The sequence below is a fragment of the Cornus florida genome, unplaced genomic scaffold (assembly GCF_030987335.1).
Source record: "Cornus florida cultivar Cherokee Brave unplaced genomic scaffold, ASM3098733v1 CherokeeBrave_3.0.0_Hap2_Chr11, whole genome shotgun sequence".
Taxonomy (NCBI): Eukaryota; Viridiplantae; Streptophyta; class Magnoliopsida; order Cornales; family Cornaceae; genus Cornus; species Cornus florida.
Window position 1 is genome coordinate 21,680,811 of NW_026775581.1, and position 24,896 is coordinate 21,705,706.

Genomic DNA, 24,896 nt, shown 5'->3' on the forward strand with positions numbered 1-24,896 from the left:
TATATACACACACACACTATATATTTACACATAAAAGATAAGATGTAATGTAGACATTAACGTATAAATATTTATACCCAATATATGTAATGTAGACCTCACATTAGACTGCATTAATATGTTAACGACGACATATAAATATATATTTATGTAAATAATATATATATACATCTCATCTTTTATATATATATAATGAAACATCCACCAATAGATCCAATAACGCAACAAATTCCTCAGGCCAACACAATGAACGTTATCGAGCACTGCCGGATATCGCCACCACCCGGTACAGTGGCCGATCAGCTTCTCCCCCTCACATTTTTCGATATTCCGTTTATACCCCTGCCTCACATACAAAAGCTTCTCTTCTACGAGTTCCATCATCACTCTAAGACCCATTTCACGGACACCCTCATTCCTCATCTCAAACACTCACTCTCCCTCACTCTCAAACACTTTTTCCCTCTTGCTGCCAATCTCATACTTCCCTCGTCAAATTCTAGCAACCCCCAAATCCGGTACGCGGAGGGTGACTCGGTCTCACTCGTCTTTTCCGAGTCTAGTGACGATTTCAATTACCTCACAGGAAATCAAGAACGAAATGCCGATCAATTTCACCTTCTCATCCCTCAGATTACTAACTGGTCCGATTCGGTGACAACAGTAGAAGTAGTCCCGCTCGCAGCTATTCAGGTCACGCTTTTTCCAGAGTCCGGCATTTGTTTCGGGTTCGCCTACCACCATGTTCTGGCCGACGGTAAGGCCTTCCACGGTTTCATGAAGTCATGGGCTTCCATTTCTAAATTTGGGTGGAGTGATGCGGAATTGTTAGGTAGAAGGTACCTCCCATTTTGTGACAGGACCGTGATAAAGGACACAATTGGGCTAGATACAATATATGTGGATTTGCATTTTAAAATCACGGGCAAGCACTAGAGTTGACAGCAAGAATGATGACGACGACGACGATGAATTGGAGTACTTTGGTTTTACAGCAGATTGTCGAGGACGTTTGGATCCACCCATGCCCGCAACTTACTTTGGTAACTGCTTAGCATTTTGTTTTGCAAGAGCGACACATGGCCAACTAATGGAAGAAAAACAAGGATTTTTCGTAGCAGCAGAGTCGATCGGAGCGGCCATTGCCGAGAGGCTTCACGAGCCGGAGGGAGTGTTGAAAGGTGCGGAGACTTGGCTCTCCGAATTGAAGAGTTTGAAAATGGATCGATTACGGTCGATAGCAGGGTCGCCCAAGATCAGCCTTTATGAGCCGGATTTTGGGTGGGGAAGGCCCCGAAAGACCGAAATTATTTCCATAGATTTTACCGGGGCTTTCTCCATCAGTGAGTGCAGGGATTCTCAGGGAGATGTGGAGTTTGGTGTGTCCCTCCCAAAGATCACAATGGATGCGTTTGCTTCAATCTTCGTCAATGACCTTAAGAAGCTTATGTAAGAATATGTATATATCTTTTACATATATGATTCTCTATCTGGTTTGATTTTGGTTTATTTTGTTGTATTTTCGTGAGTGGACAAATTCTCTATGTGGTTTGATTTTGTTTGATTCTTATTTATGTAAAATTATTTATTTAATTGTGGCCTATATGATTTGGACATGTGACATATTATTTGGTGGCTAAATAAATAAATATCAATTAATATTATTTATTTTTTGATTAACTCATAATTACCTTTTTGGTCATTACTTATTGGAGAAGTATTTTCCTTTCTTATTTCTTACTTTGATGGAAAGTAAAATTATATTACTAAAAGGAAAACTGGTTCTCTCTCTGCCTTTATAAAAGTACGATTAAGGATACAACACGTAAAAATTTTATGTGTGCAAAAGGTCAAGGGAGAGAAACCAGTTTCCGCCTTTACCGGTTGATCAGAATTGTAGATTGGTTCGTGGTTAAAGGATCTGGACGTTAAATTTAATTTCAATAAGGTTTGATATTATGAATCGAGGTATGTATATCTAATTATATTTACTTATGTGTTATAAGGGTGTCAAATTAATTGAAGTTTCAAGATTTAGAAATTTATGATAATTTGTGATTAGTGTGTAACACAAATTAATTAGAATTTACATGTAGTATCCGAGCTTTTGGAACTCATTATTTTTTTATTATCCTTGCATAAATAATATGTGTAAGTTTAAATTTAAAATTATATATATAATTAAATTTAAAATTATATATATAATTTTAATTTAATGTATTCGGACACTGTTTTAATAACGGATCCATATATTTTTAATTTATTGTTTTCGGACATTGTTTTAATAACAGATCCGATCTAATTTTTCTAAATCATGAATCCAATAGTGGTTTTCCTTATTTAAATTTACGGATTTGTTTGTTTTATTTAGTTTTGTTGGCTTATGTTAAATCAGGCCTTGATTTCCGAACTTAATTATTTTGTTGATAGTTATATAACTTATATATATGTACATATCATAATGAGACAAATAAGACAATTTAAGCTTGCTGTGTGATTTTCGTACATAATGGTAAGTGTACAGTAAGTTGAAAGTTGTATATTTAAATTTAAACAACAAATAGATATGATTACTTAGATTATATAGTGAGACAAAACAAGCTTGTTGTTTTTTCGTACAGTGATACAGAGACAAAACAAACTGCTTGCTTTTTTTCGTATAATGATACAGAGTGGCAAATTTTTACTTTTGATTCTGCTGTGCAAATCGAGACTGTGAATTGTAATGCTGTTGTTTTTTACATGATTAAACATATGCTTATTAATATACCTCACAGTATATATATTTTATCACTAGATAATTAAATATTTATATTATAAAAAGATTGGTAGCTACCAAAGTGGCCTAACCATAATGATTAATGGATATTAATTTTAGTGGTAGACATAATTGTAATATTTCATGAATAATGATGTTTATAATTTTTTGTAAAATTCATGAATATTAGGTTTATTCAATTATTAGAAATAATTCCTCAAAGGGAATTAATTTTCAAGTGATTAAATAAATATTAAGGGGTTGTATGTAATTTTTAATTGGGTAGATATAGGATATCCAAAGGTAACTTGTCTATTTAATTAATTAGTGCATCACCAATGAAGCTGCATATAAATAAATACATCTAAGCATCATTTTTTTTTTTTATATTTTGTGGTTACTACCCAAAGGGGTACCATAGTTGTATAATGTATTTATTTATTTTTATATGTGTTGTTATTTCAAAGTATTAATGTTATGAGCATTTACCTTATTATGATCATTTTATTGCAGTAACTCTTCCTGTTTCAGTGAATTCACATGCTTCATCTGTTCCAATTCTCAATGGGACTAATTTCTCAGAATGGAATGAGTAAGTTCAGTTCAACTTAGGTGTGCTAGATCTTGATTTAGCATTTCAAATTGAGAAACCTACTGCTATTACTGGTGAAAGCAGTGAGAAAGAAAAGTCTCTCCATAAAGTTTGAGAAAAATTGAATAGATTAATATTATGTTTATGCGAATGACTATTGCAAACAATATCAAAGCAACTCTTCCCCAAACTGATAGTGTGGAGGGAAAAAATCCCCTCTAATGAGAATAATCCACGTCATCATAAATATAAACATATCCTTGATAAGTTTATAAAGCCCACCTCGCTCAAACCCAAATTGAGTTTGATACTAGTCCAAGATCACTGTTCACAAGCCCAATACTATTGTTATATGACCTTTAGCCCTGTTGAAGCCCGAATTAAGAGATTATCAGCCCAACATGTTAATATTTAACATCTGGTCCGTTACTCAAGCCCAGCCGGATCAAAGTATGTTCAGCCCAGTTACTCAAGAATGCACAAGTCCTACCAGTTGAAGGATTTACCGTAGAAGGAAAATTCTGAGATAGGAAGTTCTGTACAAGGCAAGTTCTATGTATGGAAAATTAGACAATGGAAAGAACTTTATTAGTAAATAATGTTTATATAGAAAGAATTGGAGGACAAACAACGCGAGTCCTACCATAATTTTACAATCTTTTGTATATAAATAGAGGCTTAGACCTCCAATAAAGGGATCAAGCAATTTACGCTTCTATACACTGTTCTTATTTATTTTTATTGTTTTTTGAGTGAGTTGTTTTATTTTTCCCAATCATTATTGGTTGAGCGAAATTTTGCACCTACACTTTGGCGCCGTCTGTGGGAATCGTATAAAAATATATCCCCACCAAAGTTACGACACTTCAGATTAAAATCTCCAAGTCCAGCAATGTGACTTGAAATTAACATCTTCAAGTCCAGGGTTTGAACCCAAGTCCTCTCCAACAACAACTCTCATGGTCAAAGGCCTCCATATAACAAGCGCCGACGTCTAAAAACGCAAGCCGGCGCACAAGGTTCTTTCCATCAACAACGCCACAAACTCCAGCAGACTTATTGGCCGGGTATTTCAAACATCCAATCAGATAAGTTTCCCAACTTTGATTTTTACAATTTGGGTTAAGCTTTTCATAATACAAATTGTTATTAAAAATTAAATACATAGTAATATATATATATATATATATATATATACATATATCAATATTATATATATATTTACACATAATGCAATCATATTTTGTAATTCATGTAGACGATCATTATACATAAAGATTTATGACTCAATTTGGTATAACCTATAAGAACCAAATTGTTTATTCGGCACACTCTATTGTGTAAAAATATAAATGAGAGGCCACCGTAAGATTCTGTCTCCGTCAGCACTCAACAGATTCTTTAGTCTCTCCTTCTTCGGTTGTGATCAGAAATCACTTTTATTCACACTTAATTTGCATTTCTCCTCATATATATATACATATGTGTGTGTGTGTGACTGTCAATATTATAGTAGATCTACGAATTCATCCCTCTTTCTCTCATCGAGGATTTTTAGCATTGCAATTTCAGTCATATCCACTAGCTGTTTCGCTCACGATTAACTTTGATCAGACTTTTAGATTATATCCATTAGTTGTTCACTGAAGGTTGATAATTGATCAGAACCTTCGAACCACAACACCCGATATTGTTGGTTCAGACTCTTTAGAGGGATGCACTACTTCGTCAATACTCAACTAAAAAGCGTTTGACCCTCTACATTGACTTCTGAAATTTATACTTGAATAAAAGATCTGAGGCCAAAGGCATTGTTGAATGCATGAGCTGTGCTATTTGGTCTATTACTTAAAGTCCGAAAATATTACATACATTGAGTAATTTCAATGTACTTGCTGCTAATTAGAATTTCTTATTAAAAATTCAATTGTGATATATAAGAAGTTCTTAAAATTCTGTATTTCCTTCAATCAGTTGCTATATGCTACATGTAATTATTTTACATGCTTTTGATAACTTTGTTTACAAATAACTTCATATTTGCTCCTTATTTGTATATTGATTAATAATATTTAGGTTTGGTTTATTTGCGTTGCAAGAAAGATTGATCCCCAACTGAAGTGGCAAATAGCCCAACTATGCAGCTATGTTATATGTGGTGTCAGAACGTCGGGAAAAAAAAAAAAAAAAATTAGGGGCAAGCCGAACACCAAAAAGCAGCCTCAGACCTCAAGAGTCCGAAGGTATCAAAAAGTAAAATTTCTTCTAAGGCACACAGAGCTGTCGAGGAATAAAATTCATCTTCGGACCTCACAAGTCCGCATATTTCAAACTTCCTCTAAGCCACACAGAGCTGCTAAGGAATAAAATTCATCTGCGGACCTCAAGAGTCCGCAGATTTCAAAATTCCTCTGAGGCACAACGAGCTGTCGAGGAAGAATATTCATCTTCGGACCTCAAGAGTCCGAGGACTTCAAATTACCTCTAAGGCATAACGAGCTGCCAAGGAAGAAAATTCATCTTTGGACCTCAAGAGTCCAAGGACTTCAAATTTCCTCTAAAGGCACAACGAGCTGCCGAGGAAGAAAATTCATCTTCGGACCTAAAGAGTCCGAAGACTTCAAAATTCCTTTAACGCATAATGAGCTGCAACAGGAATAAAATTTCATGAAAATTACCTCAAATACATTAAAGGTTAAATTTTCATGAAAAAATTCTCTAAGGTACAAAACAGTGCCGATGAATAAAATTACATGAAAATCACCTCGAACTTAAATACGTCGAAAGTTAAATTTTCAAGTAAACTCCTCCAAAGCACAAAGAGTGCCAATGCATATAATTACATGAAAATTATCTACATCGCCGCCATCAAACGAGACATATTTTTCTTTCCTTCATAGGGGCAATACCTTCCATAATGGGGGTAGTATAAGCAGCCCTAAAGAGATATTAAGAAAAGAAAACATATTCTCTCTTTTTTTAAGCCCAGACTATCTGGCCTAAATACAGTTCCTCAGGCTCATGGCCGAGGAACTTACTACCTCGGACCTCAAGAGTCCGATACCTTACAGTTCCTCTCAGGCTCATAGCCGAGGAACTTACTACCTCGGACCTCAAGAGTCCGGTACATTACAGTTTCTCTCAGGCTCATGGCCGAGGAACTTACTACCTCGGACCTCAAGAGTCCGATACCTTACAGTTCCTATCAGGCTCATAGCCGAGGAACTTACTACCTCGGACCTCAAGAGTCCGGTACATTACAATTCCTCTCAGGCTCATGGCCGAGGAACTTACTACCTCGGACCTCAAGAGTCCGATACCTTACAGTTCCTCTCAGGCTCATAGCCGAGGAACTTACTATCTCGGACCTCAAGAGTCCGGTACATTACAGTTCCTCTCAGGCTCATGGCCGAGGAACTTACTACCTCGGACCTCAAGAGTCCGATACCTTACAGTTCCTCTCAAGCTCATAGCCGAGGAACTTACTACCTCGGACCTCAAGAGTCCGATACATTACAGTTCCTCTCAGGCTCATGGCCGAGGAACTTACTACCTCGGACCTCAAGAGTCCGATACCTTACAGTTCCTCTCAGGCTCATAGCCGAGGAACTTACTACCTCGGACCTCAAGAGTCCGGTACATTACAGTTCCTCTCAGGCTCATGGCCGAGGAACTTACTACCTTAGACCTCAAGAGTCCGATACCTTACAGTTCCTTTCAGGCTCATAGCCGAGGAACTTACTACCTCGGACCTCAAGAGTCTGGTACATTACAGTTCCTCTCAGGCTCATGGCCGAGGAACTTACTACCTCGGACCTCAAGAGTCCGATACCTTACAGTTCCTCTCAGGCTCATGGCCGAGGAACTTACTACCTCGGACCTCATGAGTCTGGTACATTACAGTTCCTCTCAGGCTCATGGCCGAGGAACTTACTACCTCAGACCTCAAGAGTCCGATACCTTACAGTTCCTCTCAAGCTCATAGCCGAGGAACTTACTACCTCGGACCTCAAGAGTCCGATACCTTACAGTTCCTCTCAGGCTCATGGCCGAGGAACTTACTACCTCGGACCTCAAGAGTCCGATACCTTACAGTTCCTCTCAGGCTCATGGCCGAGGAACTTACTACCTCGGACCTCATGAGTCTGGTACATTATAGTTCCTCTCAGGCTCATGGCCGAGAAACTTACTACCTCGGACCTCAAGAGTCCGATACCTTACAGTTCCTCTCAAGCTCATAGCCGAGGAACTTACTACCTCGGACCTCAAGAGTCCGATACCTTACAGTTCCTCTCAAGCTCATAGCCGAGGAACTTACTACCTCGGACCTCAAGAGTCCGATACCTTATAGTTCCCCTCAGGCTCATGGCCGAGGAACTTACTACCTCGGACCTCATGAGTCTGGTACATTACAGTTCCTCTCAGGCTCATGGCCGAGGAACTTACTACCTCGGACCTCAAGAGTCCGATACCTTACAGTTCCTCTCAAGCTCATAGTTGAGGAACTTACTACCTCGGACCTCATGAGTCTGGTACATTACAGTTCCTCTCAGGCTCATGGCCGAGGAACTTACTACCTCGGACCTCAAGAGTCCGATACCTTACAGTTCCTTTCAAGCTCATAGCCGAGGAACTTACTACCTCGGACGTCAAGAGTCCGATACCTTACAGTTCCTCTCAGGCTCATGGCCGAGGAACTTACTACCTCGGACATCAAGAGTCCGATACCTTACAGTTCCTCTCAGGCTCATGGCCGAGGAACTTACTACCTTGGACCTCATGAGTCTGGTACATTACAGTTCCTCTCATGCTCATGGTCGAGGAACTTACTACCTCGGACCTCAAGAGTCCGATACCTTACAGTTTCTCTCAAGCTCATAGCCGAGGAACTTACTACCTCGGACCTCAAGAGTCCGATACATTACAATTCCTCTCAGGCTCATGGCTGAGGAACTACATACCTCGGACTTCAAGAGTCTGGTACATTACAGTTCCTCTCAGGCTCATAACCGAGGAACTGCATACCTCAGACTTCGTGAGTCCGGTACATTACAGTTCCTCTCAGGCTCATTGCCGAGGAATTAGATACCTCGGACCTCTAGAGTCCGGTACAATACAGTTTCCCTCAAACTTATCGCCGAGGAACTACATGCCTCGGCTCTCCAGAGTCCGTTACATTACAATTCCTCTAAGGCTCAGCGCCGAGGAACTGTACACTTCGGACCACAAAAAATATAAGGTCCTCAAACAAGTGTATTTTCTTGAGAAACAGGAGGACATTACTGTGCAACAAAGCGTATGCAATGTAAGGGCAGTCACAAATTCCCATAACAGAGCAAAGTCAAAAGCGTCCACCACAATTGGACTTGAAGTTGGAGGAATCGAAGGGTTGGGAGCTACAGGAACTGATGAAGTTGGAGCTAGATGATCATCCTGATGAGACTTCACCATTTCAGCAAAAAACACTTCAGCTTCTTGGGCTTGTGGACCCTCAGGATAAGGGAAGGACACTTCCATGTCAGCATTAAAGGCCTTCGGATCGTTCAACTTGTCTCCCGAACCTTGTACAAAGCCAAACCGAAAGGCCTTAGCCCTGGACAAGCGCACCAAGATGCAATCTTTGCATTCATGGCTGCATACGAAACCTTCTTTTCAGAATTGCCAAGATCTTTCTCCAACTTCTTGATGGAGAGAAGACAAAAAGAAAGGGAGAATGACAAACCTCAATGGCTCGAACAGGGGCAGATGGAGGCAGTTATTCCAACTCCATATTACATTCCCCGAGCAACTGCTAGTGCTACAGAGGGGTCGGTAATCATAGAATCACCAGAGTGAAGAATTGATTTATCAGCTCTAGATATAAATGGCTTCCAAGGTGCTCTAGTCTCTGCCATGACAAATGCTCTAACCTAGTGATGTGACAAATTGAAGAACGTAAAGAATGAAATGAACGCAGTAAGAGCGGAAGTAACTCTTATGGAAACCCTTTGGTCAGAATATCAGTAATCACGCCTCAAATCCACTTCTTACGAAATTGGTAATTGTACAGCTTCAATTCCCTTCTTATTAGGAGTAGTACTCCAATTAAAAAAGGAATTGGGGGCTAAGTGTGGAGGGAAAAAATCCCCTCCAATGAGAATAATCCACGTCATCATAAATATAAACATATCCTTGATAAGTTTATAAAGCCCACCTCGCTCAAACCCAAATTGAGTTTGATACTAGTCCAAGATCACTGTTCACAAGCCCAATACTATTGTTATATGACCTTTAGCCCTGTTGAAGCCCGAATTAAGAGATTATCAGCCCAACATGTTAATATTTAACATCCGGTCCGTTACTCAAGCCCAGCCGGATCAAAGTATGTTCAGCCCAGTTACTCAAGAATGCACAAGTCTTACCAGTTGAAGGATTTACCGTAGAAGGAAAATTCTGAGATAGGAAGTTCTGTACAAGGCAAGTTCTAAGTATGAAAAATTAGACAATGGAAAGAACTCTATTAGTAAATAATGTTTATATAGAAAGAATTGGAGGACAAGCAACGCGAATCCTACCATAATTTTACAATCTTTTGTATATAAATAGAGGCTTAGACCTCCAATAAAGGGATCAAGCAATTTACGCTTCTCTATACACTGTTCTTATTTATTTTTATTGTTTTTTGAGTGAGTTGTTTTATTTTTTCCAATCATTATTGGTTGAGCGAAATTTTGCACCTACAGATAGTGTTAAGGAATATTTGAAAATATTTAAGAACGTTTTCGTACTACAGATAAGTCTCTTGCAGAGAAATTAATGACTGACCTCACTACTATGCGTTTTGATAGTACTCAAAGTATGCATGAGCATGTTCTTGACATGACTAATCTTGTTGCGAAATTGAAAACTTTAGGGATGAATGTGGATGAGACTTTTCTCGTTCAATTTATTCTCAATTCCTTACCTACTCAGTATGGGCCATTTCAAATTCCCTATACCACTATTAAGGGCAAGTGGAATGTGAGTGAATTGGCCAGTATGTTAGTTCAGGAGGAAGGAAGGCTTAAGTAACAAGATAATCATAATATTCATCTCATGACTTAAGAAGGTAGAAAGAAATTTGGGAAAAGGCGTTAAGTGAGCAACACCCCAAATAAAGGATTCTGATCAAGCTACTTAAAAGAAGGAACACAAGAATGATAAGTGTCATTTTTGTAACAAATCTGGACACTTTCAGAAAGGTTGCATGAAACGTAAAGAATGGTTCAAAAAGAAGGGTAAGCCTTTGGCTTTTGTATGTTTTGAATCAAATTTAATTGAAGTTCTTTCTAATACTTGGTGGGTTGATTCAGACTCTAATGTTCATATTTCCAATACGATGCAGGGATTCCTTTCAACCCAAACCACAAATCCAAATGATGATTTCTTGTTCACAGGGAATAAGGAGAAAATTCCAGTTGAAGCCATTGGGACATTTCGTTTAGTTTTAGATAGTGGATTTCATTTAGATTTGTTCAAAACTATTTATGTTCCTTCAATTTCCCATAATTTGATTTTTATGTCCAAACTTGATGTTGATGGTTTTTCATTTAAATTTAGTAATGGATGTTTCAATTTGTTCAAAAAATCCCAATTTGTTGGTTCTGGTATTCTTGTTGATGGTTTATACAAGATAAAGCTTGATGATTTATTTTCTGAAACACTTTTGACCTTGCATCATAATGTTGGAACCAAACATAGCTCAATTAATGAAAATTCATCTTTCTTGTGGCATAAAAGATTGGGTCATATATCTAGTGAAAGGTTAAAAAAATTAGTAAAAAATGAAATTCTTTGGAATTTAGATTTTACTGATTTTATTGTGTGTGTGGATTGTATTAAAGGTAAACAAACCAAACACACAAAGAAATGAGTCACAAGAAGTATAGAGCTTCTTGAAATTATTCATACAGACATTTGTGGACCTTTTGATGTTCCATCTTTTGGTGGAGAAAAATATTTTATCACCTCTATAGATGATTTTTCACGTTATGGATATATCTATTTGTTGCATGATAAATCTCAAGCAGTGAATACTCTTGAAGTATACATAAATGAGATTGACAGGCAACTAGAAAAAAAAGTGAAAATAGTAAGGTCAGATAGAGATGGTGAATATTATGGAAAGTATGATGAAACGGGTCAATGCCCTAGACAGTTTGCTAAACTCCTTGAAAAGCGTGGTATTTGTGCTCAATACACTATGCCAGGCACGCCATAGCAGAATGGTGTAGCTGAAAGGCGTAATCGTACTCTTATGGAAATGGTTATGAGTATGTTAAGTAATTCCCTGTTATCCATATCATTGTGGATGTATGCTCTTAGAACTGTTATGTGTGTATTAAATAGGGTTCCTAGTAAGGCAGTTCCAAAAACTCCATTTGAACTGTGGACAGGAAGGAAACCTAGTTTAAGGCACCTGTATGTTTAGGGTTGCCCAACGGAAGATAGGATTTATAATCCACATGAAAATAATTGGATTTTAGAACAGTTAGTGGGTACTTTATTGGTTACCCAGAAAAATCCAAAGGGTATAGGTTTTACTGTCCTATATATAGTACAAGAATTGTTGAAACTGGTAATGCCAGATTCATTGAGGATTGTGAAATCAGTGGGAGTGATAGAAATGAGAATGTGATCGTTCAAGAAGTTAGGGTACAAATCCCTTTACCCACAACTACTAAAAAAATAATTGTTTCTCCAGTTGTTGAACTACATAACAACGAAGAACAATTAAATGATCAAAAACTCCATAATGAAACTATCACCAATGAAGTTATAGAAGAACCATAAGGAATAACATTAAGACGGTCTCAAAGAGAAAAAAGACCTGCTATTCCGAATGATTATTTGGTATATCTATATGAATCTGATTTTGATATAAGGATATGTAAGGATCCGGTTACATATTCACAAGCCATTAATAGTAATAATTCTATTAATTAGATTAATGACAGGAATGAGGAGTTGAAGGCAATGGAACAAAATAAAGTTTGGGAACTTGTTGAATTGCCTGAAGGATTTAAACAAGTCGGGTGTAAATGGGTCTTTAAGACCAAACGCGACTCTAATGGCAATATTGAATGATATAAAGCCAGACTTGTAGCCAAGGGCTTCACTCAGATAGAAGGCATTGATTATAAAGAAACCTTCTCTCTTATATCTAGTAAGGATTCCTTTAGAATAATCATGGCGTTTGTAACCCATTATGATTTAAAGTTGCATCAAATGGATTGATGCGACCTGAGCGTGTGCACAAAATAATGCACAACACTTTGGTTTTGGAAATGGTATCAAGCGGGCATCATAGTTTACATTTGTAAACCGCTAGACACTTATACTATGTAGTATGAAGTGAGAAGGGATCGAACCCAAGGGATTGAACACGTGTTGGGACTAAACTTGATTTTAATGCTAATTAGATTGTAAAAGAGAGAAGAGAAAGAGAGAGAAAGAGTGTGAGAGAAAAATATTTTGGTGGAGTGATTAAACTAAAATTCAATTAAAAGCATGAAAATAGAAATGACATTAAACTAAGAATTAAAGAGATAGGAAGAGAGTCTTAGGGTTAGGATTCACCACTAAGCCCATGCAATTAACCATATGCTTTCAATTAATGGGGAATTTATTAGTGTAATTATAGATGTGGTCACATTATCATCACAAATCACAATTATAAGCATAGATTATCAACATCAAGAATGAATTGTTTACCTAATGACAATTAAACTAAAGTGTAGAACCCATTCAAGACTACGTCATAACCCACCATACACATTCACAAATGTATTCGATAAAAGCACACATCAATTAAGAGGATAATACTAATTGTAATTAGAAGTATGGATTAACATAATCAAGCACAAATTGCCTACTTTACTACAATTACCTAATGACAATAAGCTAATTTGTAGAACAACCCATCAAGATTAAGCCTTTATCCATCAAATTAATTTACAATTGTATCAACTAAGTCTCATGCTATGGCCATCACTAAACACAACTAAAAGAAGTATTTAGTGTAGAGTATAATTCTAAATCAATCACACATAGACATGCAATTTTCATATAGAATTAATGGAAGAATTAATTTTCAAACATCTAATGAAGAATAAAATCCCTAATTAATCATATATAGACATACAATCAACTTGGAGATTTCAATGGAAGAATTAATCAATACAAGCCCTAATTTGTCAAATCAAGCATGTATATATAAATAAATCACAAGGCCAAATATTTAATTACAACTTAATAATTCCCCAAGAAAAGAAAAACAAAGGTTTAGGTTACATGAACTTAGGGCTCATCCAAGCCCTAAGTGAAGAACTAGCTCATGGAGGAGATGATCATGGTGTCAACAAGTTCTATCTCCATCTTTTGGCCCTTCTTCTTCTTCCTTCCACTGTAGACAAAGCCTCTGTAAAAAATATTCTTGAAACCCTCGCTTTTTTTCTTCCTTTCGTTTTCTTCCAGAGAGAACAATATCACGATACAGATTAAAAAATAATCAAAACTTAATTCTTCAAATAATAAATCACTAAACTAATAAATACTAACCCTAAAAACAATGGGCCTCACTGGGCTTAAGTAATAAACCTAATAAAGCCCACTAGGTTACAAAATAAGCCCAAACATTAAAATAAAAATATGCAATGTTGCCAAGTCCTGGGGGATTGATCTCCCACCCTGGGGGATCGATCCCCCACAGTTAGAAAATTCCTTTAAGCCTTATTCAGCTCCATTTTTGCCCCGGGCTATTTGGTTTGCTTCTCCATCTTTGGGAACATCATCAAAGGCCCGAGATTGACCGTTTTGTGCCATTTTCTGAAAATATTTGCTTAACTCCAAAAAGGCTTAATTGGACCGTTCTTAGCTCATTTTAACTTTATTGCCCTGAAATACACATAAACATAAATTAGGACTAAAACATAAACTTAAGATAGATGCAAAGACTGAAATACCCTAGCTTAGGTGCTGAAATGTGCAACATTTAAGCACTTATCACACCCCCAAACTTAGATATTGCTAGTCCCTAGCAATGAACTACAACATGGAAATGAAACAAACATATATACAACTATGAACTAATTAAGCAAATAAAGATAACACCATTTTCGTAGAGATCACGGTTGCATTTAGCATATGCAACAAGCCTTTTAAACCCCTAGGTGACCCCTAGTGGACGAGTGAAGTCTCGTGAGGGTTTCCAGAAATGGTACCCACAAATATCAAAAGCTCTTTCTTACTTGAGAAGCAACGACACATACTAAACAAGTGTTGAAAGTAGACTACCTCAAGTATGCAAATTCTGCCATTTCTAAGCTATTCTCAACATTTCAACATCATGTAAGCAAAAATGGTCCTCCACACATCAGCAATTAATCATGCAAATTAAATCAATTCTATCATTCTTTTTGAGTGAACCAGCATCAAAATGTGTTGCTATCCTAGCAAATCAAAGTAATGGCGTAGCCTTACCCTCAAACTAGCATACAGATATAGTACCAGACATCAAGACATTGAATGAACCTTGTTATTCAATCAAACATTTTTTTTTTTTTTATTGATTTTATTTTTATTATTTTTATTTTTATTTTTTTATGTATGACCATGTGCAATGTCCAAGTTCCTTAAGCTCTCTAATCACCCCATGTAACAAGCGTTGAGCCAACGACTCCCAAACCAGATGGTCTTAGGGCGTTAAGTGTAAAGACACTCCTAAGGGCGTAATGACTCGGAATGGCTAGGCTACGAACTCAAACTAATCATACATCTTACATTCTTTCCTTGTCTTCCTTTTTAATCAGTTGACATGTTGAAAGAATGCAGTTTTTTTTTTTTTTTTTTTTTTTTTTTTTTTTTTTTTTTTTTCAACTTTGGTAAGTGCTTTTATTTCTTTTCTGTAAGGTCATTTTATCAAGAATGAAAGCTTTCAAAACATACTAGCTCAATTGGGATAAATCAAGACAATAATCAACTAAGCATGTACCCCACAAATTGAATGCTAGTGTGCGCAAGTGCAAATGTAGAATTCTAGAATCAACTCTCAAAGCATTTTCAACCAACAAGATGATGTGTACCACAAAAGCAAACATAATGTCAAAAATTAAAATTTACCCCTAAATGGCATCCTAGAACATACAAGAAGTATTAGACTCTAACAACTTGTTTTTTAAAGGCACTATGCTTCAAAAGTTCGAAATCACTGCCAAATGTATCTCAAATCTCAATCATGCATTTAAAGCTCAACTTAAAGTAGAATGTAATAAGGTTACCTTACCCCCAAACGTAAACTGCACATTGTCCTCAATGTGCAATGAGAACAATGGAAGAAATGAAAAGAGTATACCGTAATGACAAAAGTTTAGGACGTCCGACAATGATCCATGATAAAAGAGGTCTCCCCCAAACTTGGACGCAAAAACCTACTAGAAAAGCCACACTAGCAACTCACATCAAATATCAAATGGGATAAGTAAAGCATACATTCCAAAACAATATAGAACAAGATGTAAAGAGATATGATATCAAGCCCTTTGTAAAAGATGAAAACATGCATAACTAAGCAGAAGGGCATAACGGGGACACATATTTCTGAAATTTTTGTGATATGTTTTTTTTTTTTTTTTTTTTTTTTTTTTTTTAACACAAAGAAAAATATTCTAAACTAAAAAGAAAAAATATATACTAAACTAAAAAGAAATAAATATATACTAAAATAAATCAATTCAAAATTTTTTTATGTATTTTTTTATTTAATTAATTTTTTTAGTATTATTTATTTATTTATATTTTATATTATTATTATTTTATGTTATTTAATTTTGTTTTTTTTTTATAGTTATTTAATTTTTTTCTTTTCTTTTTCTTTTTTCTTTTTTTTTTAATATTTATTCAATTTTTAAAATTTTTTTTTTTTAAGAAATCACAAGCTCGCCGGAGAAGACAACCGGCAGAGCTGGGTAAACCGGCCAAGAATCGCCATCGCCGGCGAGACCAAACCAGCCGGGATTCACAAACACGCCGGAAAGAAATGGCGAATCTTGGCCGGAGAAGAATGACGCCGAAATCCCCAGCCGCGCGACAGAGAACCCAGTCGGCGCTGGAAAACGGCGAAATCGAAATCGCCGGGAAATAACCCAGCCGGCGCTGGAAAGATCCAGCCTTGATCGCCGGATAAATGGCGAATCACGAGCTCGCCAGAAAACGCCGGAGAAAACGGCGATGCAGAAACTCGCCGGAAGGAACAAGCCGCGACGCCGCAAAGATCCAGCCTTGATCGCTGGAGAAGAACCCAGTCCAAATCGCCGGAAAGATAGCCGCGATCGCTGGAGAAAATAGCCAGTCGCCGTTGGAAGTACCAGCCGCGTCGGAAAATAAAAGGCGAAGCAAACGGCGAACTCAAACCGTCAGCGGAGAAGAACTCAGTCCATGGCGCCGGAATTTGATGCCTTCGGCACCACGGTAGAGAGAAGCGAACAGAGAGGGATGATCTAAGAACTCGGGAATTTGGATTTGGGTGAAGAAGTTTGAGGGTTGGGCAGTGAATGGAGGCGAGAGAGAGATGGTAAGTGCGAGGTTAAGGGGTTCGATCACCCTAAGCAAGGGATCGATAATTTTATACAAAAAAGTTCTCCTTCACTGTGTAATGTGCGAAATTGGTTGGGGATTGATCCCCATTGTTGGGGATTGATCCTCATGAGTTTTTTTTTTTTTTTTTTTTTTTTTTTTTTTTTTTTTTTTTTTTTTTGGGATTGATCCTCATGAGCCTTTTTTTTCGTTTTTTTTTTTTTTTGCTAGTCTCTGCCAGAAAAATGGGATCGATTTCCAACACATTTTGGGAATCGATCTTCCTTTTTTTTTTTTTTTTTAAATTTTTTTTTTTTTAAGCAAAACTAAAAATACTATATACACTAATATAGATAAAATAAAATAAAATAAATAATAATAAATAAAATTACAAAGCAACCTATATGAACTAGTACTATTCTTTTTACTTTTTTTTTTTTTTTTTAATTTAAGCAAAACTAAAAAGAAAAATATATATACTAAAATGAAATATATATAAAAATAAAATCAAAAGAAAATAATACTACTAAAAATTATAATAAAATCAAATACTAACCTAAACTACTCATCACAACATTTTTTATTTTATTTTGTTATTTATTTATTTATTTATTTTTTTGAATTTAAAAATGTATAAATGTACAAACAGAAAAGAAAATAAAATAAAAATAAAATGCAATTTTTTTTTTTTTTTTTTTTTTTTTTTTTTTTTTTTTTTTTTCAAATCAACAAAAAACTAGTGTTTAACGTCTCTAGCAAGACGTTGGGGTGACTCACTAGTCGAAAGAATCAAAAACCGGATATGAGACATCCTTATTGATCCGTTTATCTATTTTCCCCAATGGATCCGCTCTCACAACAACAAATTCATCTCTCAAAAGAATGATTTGGAAAGAAATGGTGAAAGATGCAATTTGTTTCCTCTCATCCACGGTTTTGAAAATAAAGTCCATAATGAGCGGCCTTGCACTTGGCAAGGTAATGTCTTTCAAAGGCTCGGTTAGATTATTAAGAAACTCAATCTCTTCATCATTTTTGTCAACTTCCACATTGATCACTTTCTCCTCCTTCACTAAGGTCGCCTCAATGACTTCATGCTCAATATTATAAGGAATGTCCTCATAAATTGGATTGGCCATTGGCGTACTTACCACTTCTTCCTCTTCTTGATAAGAAAGAGTACTTGCGATTGAAGGGAGAGGTTCTTTTGAGTTTTTCCATGGCGGGAAGTCTACGATGGCTACGGAATCCATTAGAGAATTCACTTCATATATGGAGCTTTCAATGTCAAATGCGTCCATGTTGAAGTGAGAGAGGCATGCCTCAAGAGGATCTTCAGAAGGAATGGAAGGAATGACTTCTTCAACAATTTCATCCAAGATATTCACCATGAAACACTCGCCTTCATTGATAGGATGTTGGCTCGTGTTAAACACATTAAGCTTAACCATCATATTGCCAAAAGAGATGTCCATAATGCCGGACCTACAATTGATTGTCGCATTAGCGGTGGCAAGAAATGGTCTTCCTAAAATGATGGGAATGTAAGTGGTAGGATTGGGAATCGGCTCAGTGTCAAGCACAACAAAATCAACCGGGAAATAGAATTTGTCTACTTTAATGAGGATGTCCTCAACAATTCCCCTTGGTTGTTTTGTAGACCTATCGGCGAGTTGAATAACTACCGAAGTTGGCTTAAGATTTCCCAAACCTAATTGAAGATACATGGAGTAAGGAATAACGTTAACACTAGCCCCTAAGTCAAGAAGTGCCCTTTTTACCTCATGGTTCCCTATGGTACAAGAGATGGTTGGAGCGCCAGGGTCTTTGAACTTAGGTGGGGTGCTAAGCTTAATGATAGAGCTTACTTGCTCCGTGAGAAGTACTTTCTTTGGGCTTGGTCCCTTGTTCTTCCTCTTTTGAGTACATAAGTCCTTCAAGAACTTGGCATATGGTGGAATTTGTTGAATAGCATTAAGAAGAGGAAGGTTGATTTTAACTTGTTTAAAAACTTCCATCATGTCATGGATTTTTCCTTCTTGCCTCGAAAATGGAGTAGCGTTTAAAGCTTGTGGAAATGGAGCTTTGGGCTCATAAGACTTCTCTACATGGGAGGAAGATGATGATGATGGAATTTGCTCATTAATGTGACCATTTGTCCCTAGTGAAGTAGGAATGGAATTGGGAATGGTAAATGTGCTAACACTTGGTTGCACCGGAACACTAACTTCACTAGGTCTCTCAACTTTATTATCAATTTTTCTCCCACTCCTCAAGGTGGAAATGGAGTATGCCTTTCGGTTAATCTCAGGTTGAATAGGCCCTTTCTCTTTTATTGATTTAGCCATTTGCCCAATTTGGGCTTCAAGTTTTGCAATTGATTGAGAATGTGAATGAAACACTTGATTTTCCTTTTGAAGATCACCCAAAGCTTCTAAAACCTTATCCTCAAAAGTGGGATTCCTAGGAGGCTCTTGAGGTGGATGAGAATAAGATTGATGATTTGAAGAATGAGAATTAGAGAATTGATTCACATTTGGAAGAGGATAAGATGGAGAGTGGTATGCTTGAGAATTTGCATTTCGGAGGTGGGGAGGCACATACTTTTCTTGGGAATTTTTATGAATAGGAGGAATGATACCTCCTCCTTGATTTCTCCAAGAAAAGTTAGGATCACTCCATCCAGAATTGTAGGAGTTAGAATTTGGATTACTTCCCGGATGAATGAAAACAGCATTGACTTGTTCTTGATACTCACTCGGAAAAACTTGTCCAAGAGGACAATTGGAAGTATTGTGAGTATAACTACAGCAAGTCATGCACATCACACTTTGAGAATGGAAAGAGTTGGATGTTTGAATTGCCGGGTTTTGGCTCGAAAAGAATTTATCAAACCTTTAAGTAAGAATTTTGACCTCAGCGGCAATTTCCATGGAAATATTTATTTGAGAAAGATTGGAGGTTTTCTTCCCTCCTTCATTTAAATTTTGGCCAAATCGGGACGATGAAGAACGATGCATTGAATTTTCGCTCATGCGATCAAAAAGATGCCACACATCGTCTTCATTTTTGTCCAAATAGGCTCCTCCACATGAAGCATCAACCATACCTTTTTGGGTATCGGATAAGCTTTCATAGAAGCAACGAACTAATTGCCACTTAGGAATGTCGTGATGTGGACACTTCCGTAGCAAATCGTTCAAACGCTCCCATGCTTCATGCAAAGGTTCTCCCTCATTTTGGGAGAATTCACGGATAGAAGCTCTCATAGCATCGGTTCTACTTGCGGGGTAAAATTTTTTTAGGAATTCATATTGTAGTTGAGCCCAAGATGTGATTGAATTTGCCCTCAAGTTATTGAACCAATATTTAGCCTTTTCCCGAAGAGTGAAAGGGAAAAGCTTCATTTTTAAGACTTCTTCCGGAAGGTCCGTGATTTTCACGGTTGAACAAACTTCTAAAAACTCATCCAAATGTTTATATGGTTCTTCACTGTTTACCCCATAGAAAATGGGGCACATTTGGATGGTTGCGGGCTTAATTTCATAATGGGTTGCCCGAAAGTTTGGCAACCGGATGCATGTTGGTGCATTGTATACATTGGGAGTGTACTGATCCCGAAGAGATAATTGATGATTGGGGGGATTCACTACATGATCTTGAAGATGGATTGGCATTATTGGAGGTTGTTGCACTTGATTGGGTTGTGGCAACACATTAGGGTGGGGAATTCTCAAAGGTGGATGCCCATTAAGAGGGTAATACTCACCTAGATTATCCATATTCCCTAGATATTAAAATTGGTTTTCCATTAAGTGTGGGATAATCAAGAATGGGAAGAATTCTCCTAGAACTACCTCCTAACACTGAATGGATGATTCAAGATTAGACCACAACAACTTCACAACAAACCACAACAAAAATCAACAACAATTCACCACCTCCACATACGATGTTCCCATACTCCCATGTTCTATCAATGCACAAAATTAAATTGCCTCCACACGGGCCGATGCTTTCTATCAAGAAAGTAGTAGCCTCCTTTTGGGCTTATGCTTGGACAAGAATTTAAACAATGTGATAGCCTCGACAAGGGCTATCTCGCAAGCATACAGAGAATTGAACAATTATAATAAAAGAAATTCAAGGAAGCTTACAAAAGTCCCTAGCAACAATGTTACAAAGGTGCTAAAATCCAATGCTTGCTCCTTTTCTTTTCAAGTACCTAATTGAACAAGGGGGATTAGTAAGAAAATAGTAATTTTAAGAAAACAATTAAATTAGCCCTAATGCCTAATTTAATTCCAACTAAACCGTCAATCCCCGGCAACGGCGCCAAAATTATGATGCGACCCGAGCGTGTGCACAAAATAATGCACAACACTTTGGTTTTGGAAATGGTATCAATCGGGCATCATAGTTTACATTTGTAAACCGCTATACACTTATACTATGTAGTATGAAGTGAGAAGGGATCGAACCCAAGGGATTGAACACGTGTTGGGACTAAACTTGATTTTAATGCTAATTAGATTGTAAAAGAGAGAAGAGAAAGAGAGAGAAAGAGTGTGAGAGAAAAATATTTTGGTGGAGTGATTAAACTAAAATTCAATTAAAAGCATGAAAATAGAAATGACATTAAACTAAGAATTAAAGAGATAGGAAGAGAGTCTTAAGGTTAGGATTCACCACTAAGCCCATGCAATTAACCATATGCTTTCAATTAATGGGGAATTTATTAGTGTAATTATAGATGTGGTCACATTATCATCACAAATCACAATTATAAGCATAGATTATCAACATCAAGAATGAATTGTTTACCTAATGACAATTAAACTAAAGTGTAGAACCCATTCAAGACTACGTCATAACCCACCATACACATTCACAAATGTATTCGATAAAAGCACACATCAATTAAGAGGATAATACTAATTGTAATTAGAAGTATGGATTAACATAATCAAGCACAAATTGCCTACTTTACTACAATTACCTAATGACAATAAGCTAATTTGTAGAACAACCCATCAAGATTAAGCCTTTATCCATCAAATTAATTTACAATTGTATCAACTAAGTCTCATGCTATGGCCATCACTAAACACAACTAAAAGAAGTATTTAGTGTAGAGTATAATTCTAAATCAATCACACATAGACATGCAATTTTCATATAGAATTAATGGAAGAATTAATTTTCAAACATCTAATGAAGAATAAAATCCCTAATTAATCATATATAGACATACAATCAACTTGGAGATTTCAATGGAAGAATTAATCAATACAAGCCCTAATTTGTCAAATCAAGCATGTATATATAAATAAATCACAAGGCCAAATATTTAATTACAACTTAATAATTCCCCAAGAAAAGAAAAACAAAGGTTTAGGTTACATGAACTTAGGGCTCATCCAAGCCCTAAGTGAAGAACTAGCTCATGGAGGAGATGATCATGGTGTCAACAAGTTCTATCTCCATCTTTTGGCCCTTCTTCTTCTTCCTTCCACTGTAGACAAAGCCTCTGTAAAAAATATTCTTGAAACCCTCGCTTTTTTTCTTCCTTTCGTTTTCTTCCAGAGAGAACAATATCACGATACAGATTAAAAAATAATCAAAACTTAATTCTTCAAATAATAAATCACTAAACTAATAAATACTAACCCTAAAAACAATGGGCCTCACTGGGCTTAAGTAATAAACCTAATAAAGCCCACTAGGTTACAAAATAAGCCCAAACATTAAAATAAAAATATGCAATGTTGCCAAGTCCTGGGGGATTGATCTCCCACCCTGGGGGATCGATCCCCCACAGTTAGAAAATTCCTTTAAGCCTTATTCAGCTCCATTTTTGCCCCGGGCTATTTGGTTTGCTTCTCCATCTTTGGGAACATCATCAAAGGCCCGAGATTGACCGTTTTGTGCCATTTTCTGAAAATATTTGCTTAACTCCAAAAAGGCTTAATTGGACCGTTCTTAGCTCATTTTAACTTTATTGCCCTGAAATACACATAAACATAAATTAGGACTAAAACATAAACTTAAGATAGATGCAAAGACTGAAATACCCTAGCTTAGGTGCTGAAATGTGCAACATTTAAGCACTTATCATGGATGTGAAAACAGCTTTCCTAAATAGGAGTTTAGAAGAAGAAGTCTATATGGATCAACTTGAAGGCTTCAGATTAGAGGGTAAAGAATGCACGGTCTGTAAACTTAAGAAGTCAATATATAGATTTAAACAAGCTTCCCGACAGTGGTATATTAAGTTTAATGATACTATTACTTCTTTTGGTTTTAATAAAAATACTGTTGATCGGTGTATATACCAGAAGGTTAGTGGGAGTAAGTTTATATTTTTGATTCTATATGTTGATGATATTTTGCTTGCTAGTAGTGATCTTGGTTTATTGCATGAAACTAAAAATTATATCTTTAAGAATTTTGAGATGAAAGACATGGGTGAGTCATCTTACGTGATAGGAATAGAAATATTTCATGACAGGTCACGTGGATTGTTAGGATTATCTCAGAAAACATATATTGAGAGAATTCTAGAGAGATTTGGTATGGAACATTGTTCAGCTAGTGTTGTTCCAATACAGAAAGGGGATAAATTTAGTTTGATGCAATGCCCAAAGAATGAATTAGAACATAAAGAAATGCAAAATATTCCTTATGCATCTATTGTGGGAAGTTTGATATATGCACAGGTTTGCACTCATCCAGATATTGGTTTTGCAGTTGGAATGCTAGGCAGATACCAAAGCAATCCAGGAATATATTACTGGAAAGCTGCAAAGAAAGTCATGAGATACTTACAAGGAACAAAGAATTATATGTTCACATTTAGAAGGACTAGTGACTTAGAGGTTATTGGTTACTCAGACTCAGATTTTGCTAGATGTGTGGATAGTAGAAGATCAATTTTTGGTTATTTGTTCCTTTTAACTGAAGGGGCAATATCATGGAAAAGCGCAAAATAGTCTATTATTGCTTCATCTACTATGGAGGCTGAGTTTGTAGCATGCTTTGAGGCTACAAATAATGGTTTGTGGTTGCGAAACTTTATTTCAGAATTTGGTATTATGGATTAAATTTTTAGACCGCTAAAAATTTATTGTGATAACACTGCAGCTGTTTTCTTTACTAAAAACTATAAGTATTCTAATGGCGTTAAGCATATGGAGCTGAAATATTGACCGGTCTTTGCCTTTACAACAAGGGTCGTAATACCAAGTCAAGCTTGAAAGTTGTGTGAGAATTTAGAAGGTGGCCAAGTTTTACATTTATAGAAAGCCACTACTACCTTTCTCTATATAAAATATAGATAGGGCGAGTAGGGATCGTCCCAAGGGATTTGATGGTGTATCAAATTGTGAAACTATGGTAATTAGGGTTAGTAGGTCGAGTGATCACACAATTGATTGGTTGGTTGATTAAGCTAAATTGAATTCAACTAAATAAAATAATATGAAGTAAACAAGAGAGAGAGGTCTTGGGGTGTAGAGATCACCACCAAGCAATACTTTTCTATACCACTAACAAGTGATCAATTGAGGGTAATGGATGTGTTGCAATATGATAAGGGTGTGTATGCATTAGGTTGATTCAATTGGCAAGGATGACAAATCAAGCAAGTATTGTCTAAACATCATGTGAAGAGCACAATATATCTAAACAATAGAGCATATATTGTCTAGACAACATGGGGATAGCACAATAGATCAAAACAAGTCATTAATTCTTCATTAAGCTCACAATCCACATACAACACAGTATTAGAGGAATATGCCATTTGGACTCACAAGCATGGAACATCAAACATCAAGAGTAGATTGTCCTCCCATCTAACATTACACTACCACTACATTAAATCTACACTACTAGCATGAAAATAAAGCTATCTAGACTAAGGGAGAGGCACAAACCATCAAGAATAGGCATAAA

General features: G+C 36.5%; 2 protein-coding genes across 2 annotated transcripts; both read left to right on the forward strand.

Moving 5' to 3' along the window:
* The first annotated feature begins 246 nt into the window (after positions 1–246).
* LOC132280874 (anthocyanin 5-aromatic acyltransferase-like) lies at positions 247–1,453 on the forward strand. Its single transcript, XM_059782631.1, has 2 exons — positions 247–839; positions 931–1,453. The coding sequence occupies exons 1-2, from the start codon at positions 247–249 to the stop codon at positions 1,451–1,453; spliced, it is 1,116 nt and encodes a 371-aa protein (XP_059638614.1).
* Positions 1,454–23,404: 21,951 nt separating this feature from the next.
* On the forward strand, positions 23,405–23,932 carry LOC132280875 (secreted RxLR effector protein 161-like). Its single transcript, XM_059782633.1, has one exon. The coding sequence runs from the start codon at positions 23,405–23,407 to the stop codon at positions 23,930–23,932; it is 528 nt and encodes a 175-aa protein (XP_059638616.1).
* Positions 23,933–24,896: the final 964 nt, after the last annotated feature.

What these genes read in the sequence shown, in the direction of transcription:
- LOC132280874 (XM_059782631.1), top strand. Translation starts at nt 247, where the DNA reads ATGAACGTTATCGAGCACTGCCGGATATCGCCACCACCCGGTACAGTG. An exon ending in GCGGAATTGTTAGGTAGAAG is followed by an intron (nt 840 to 930) that starts GTACCTCCCATT and finishes ATCACGGGCAAG; the next exon opens with CACTAGAGTTGACAGCAAGA.
- LOC132280875 (XM_059782633.1), top strand. Translation starts at nt 23,405, where the DNA reads ATGGGTGAGTCATCTTACGTGATAGGAATAGAAATATTTCATGACAGG.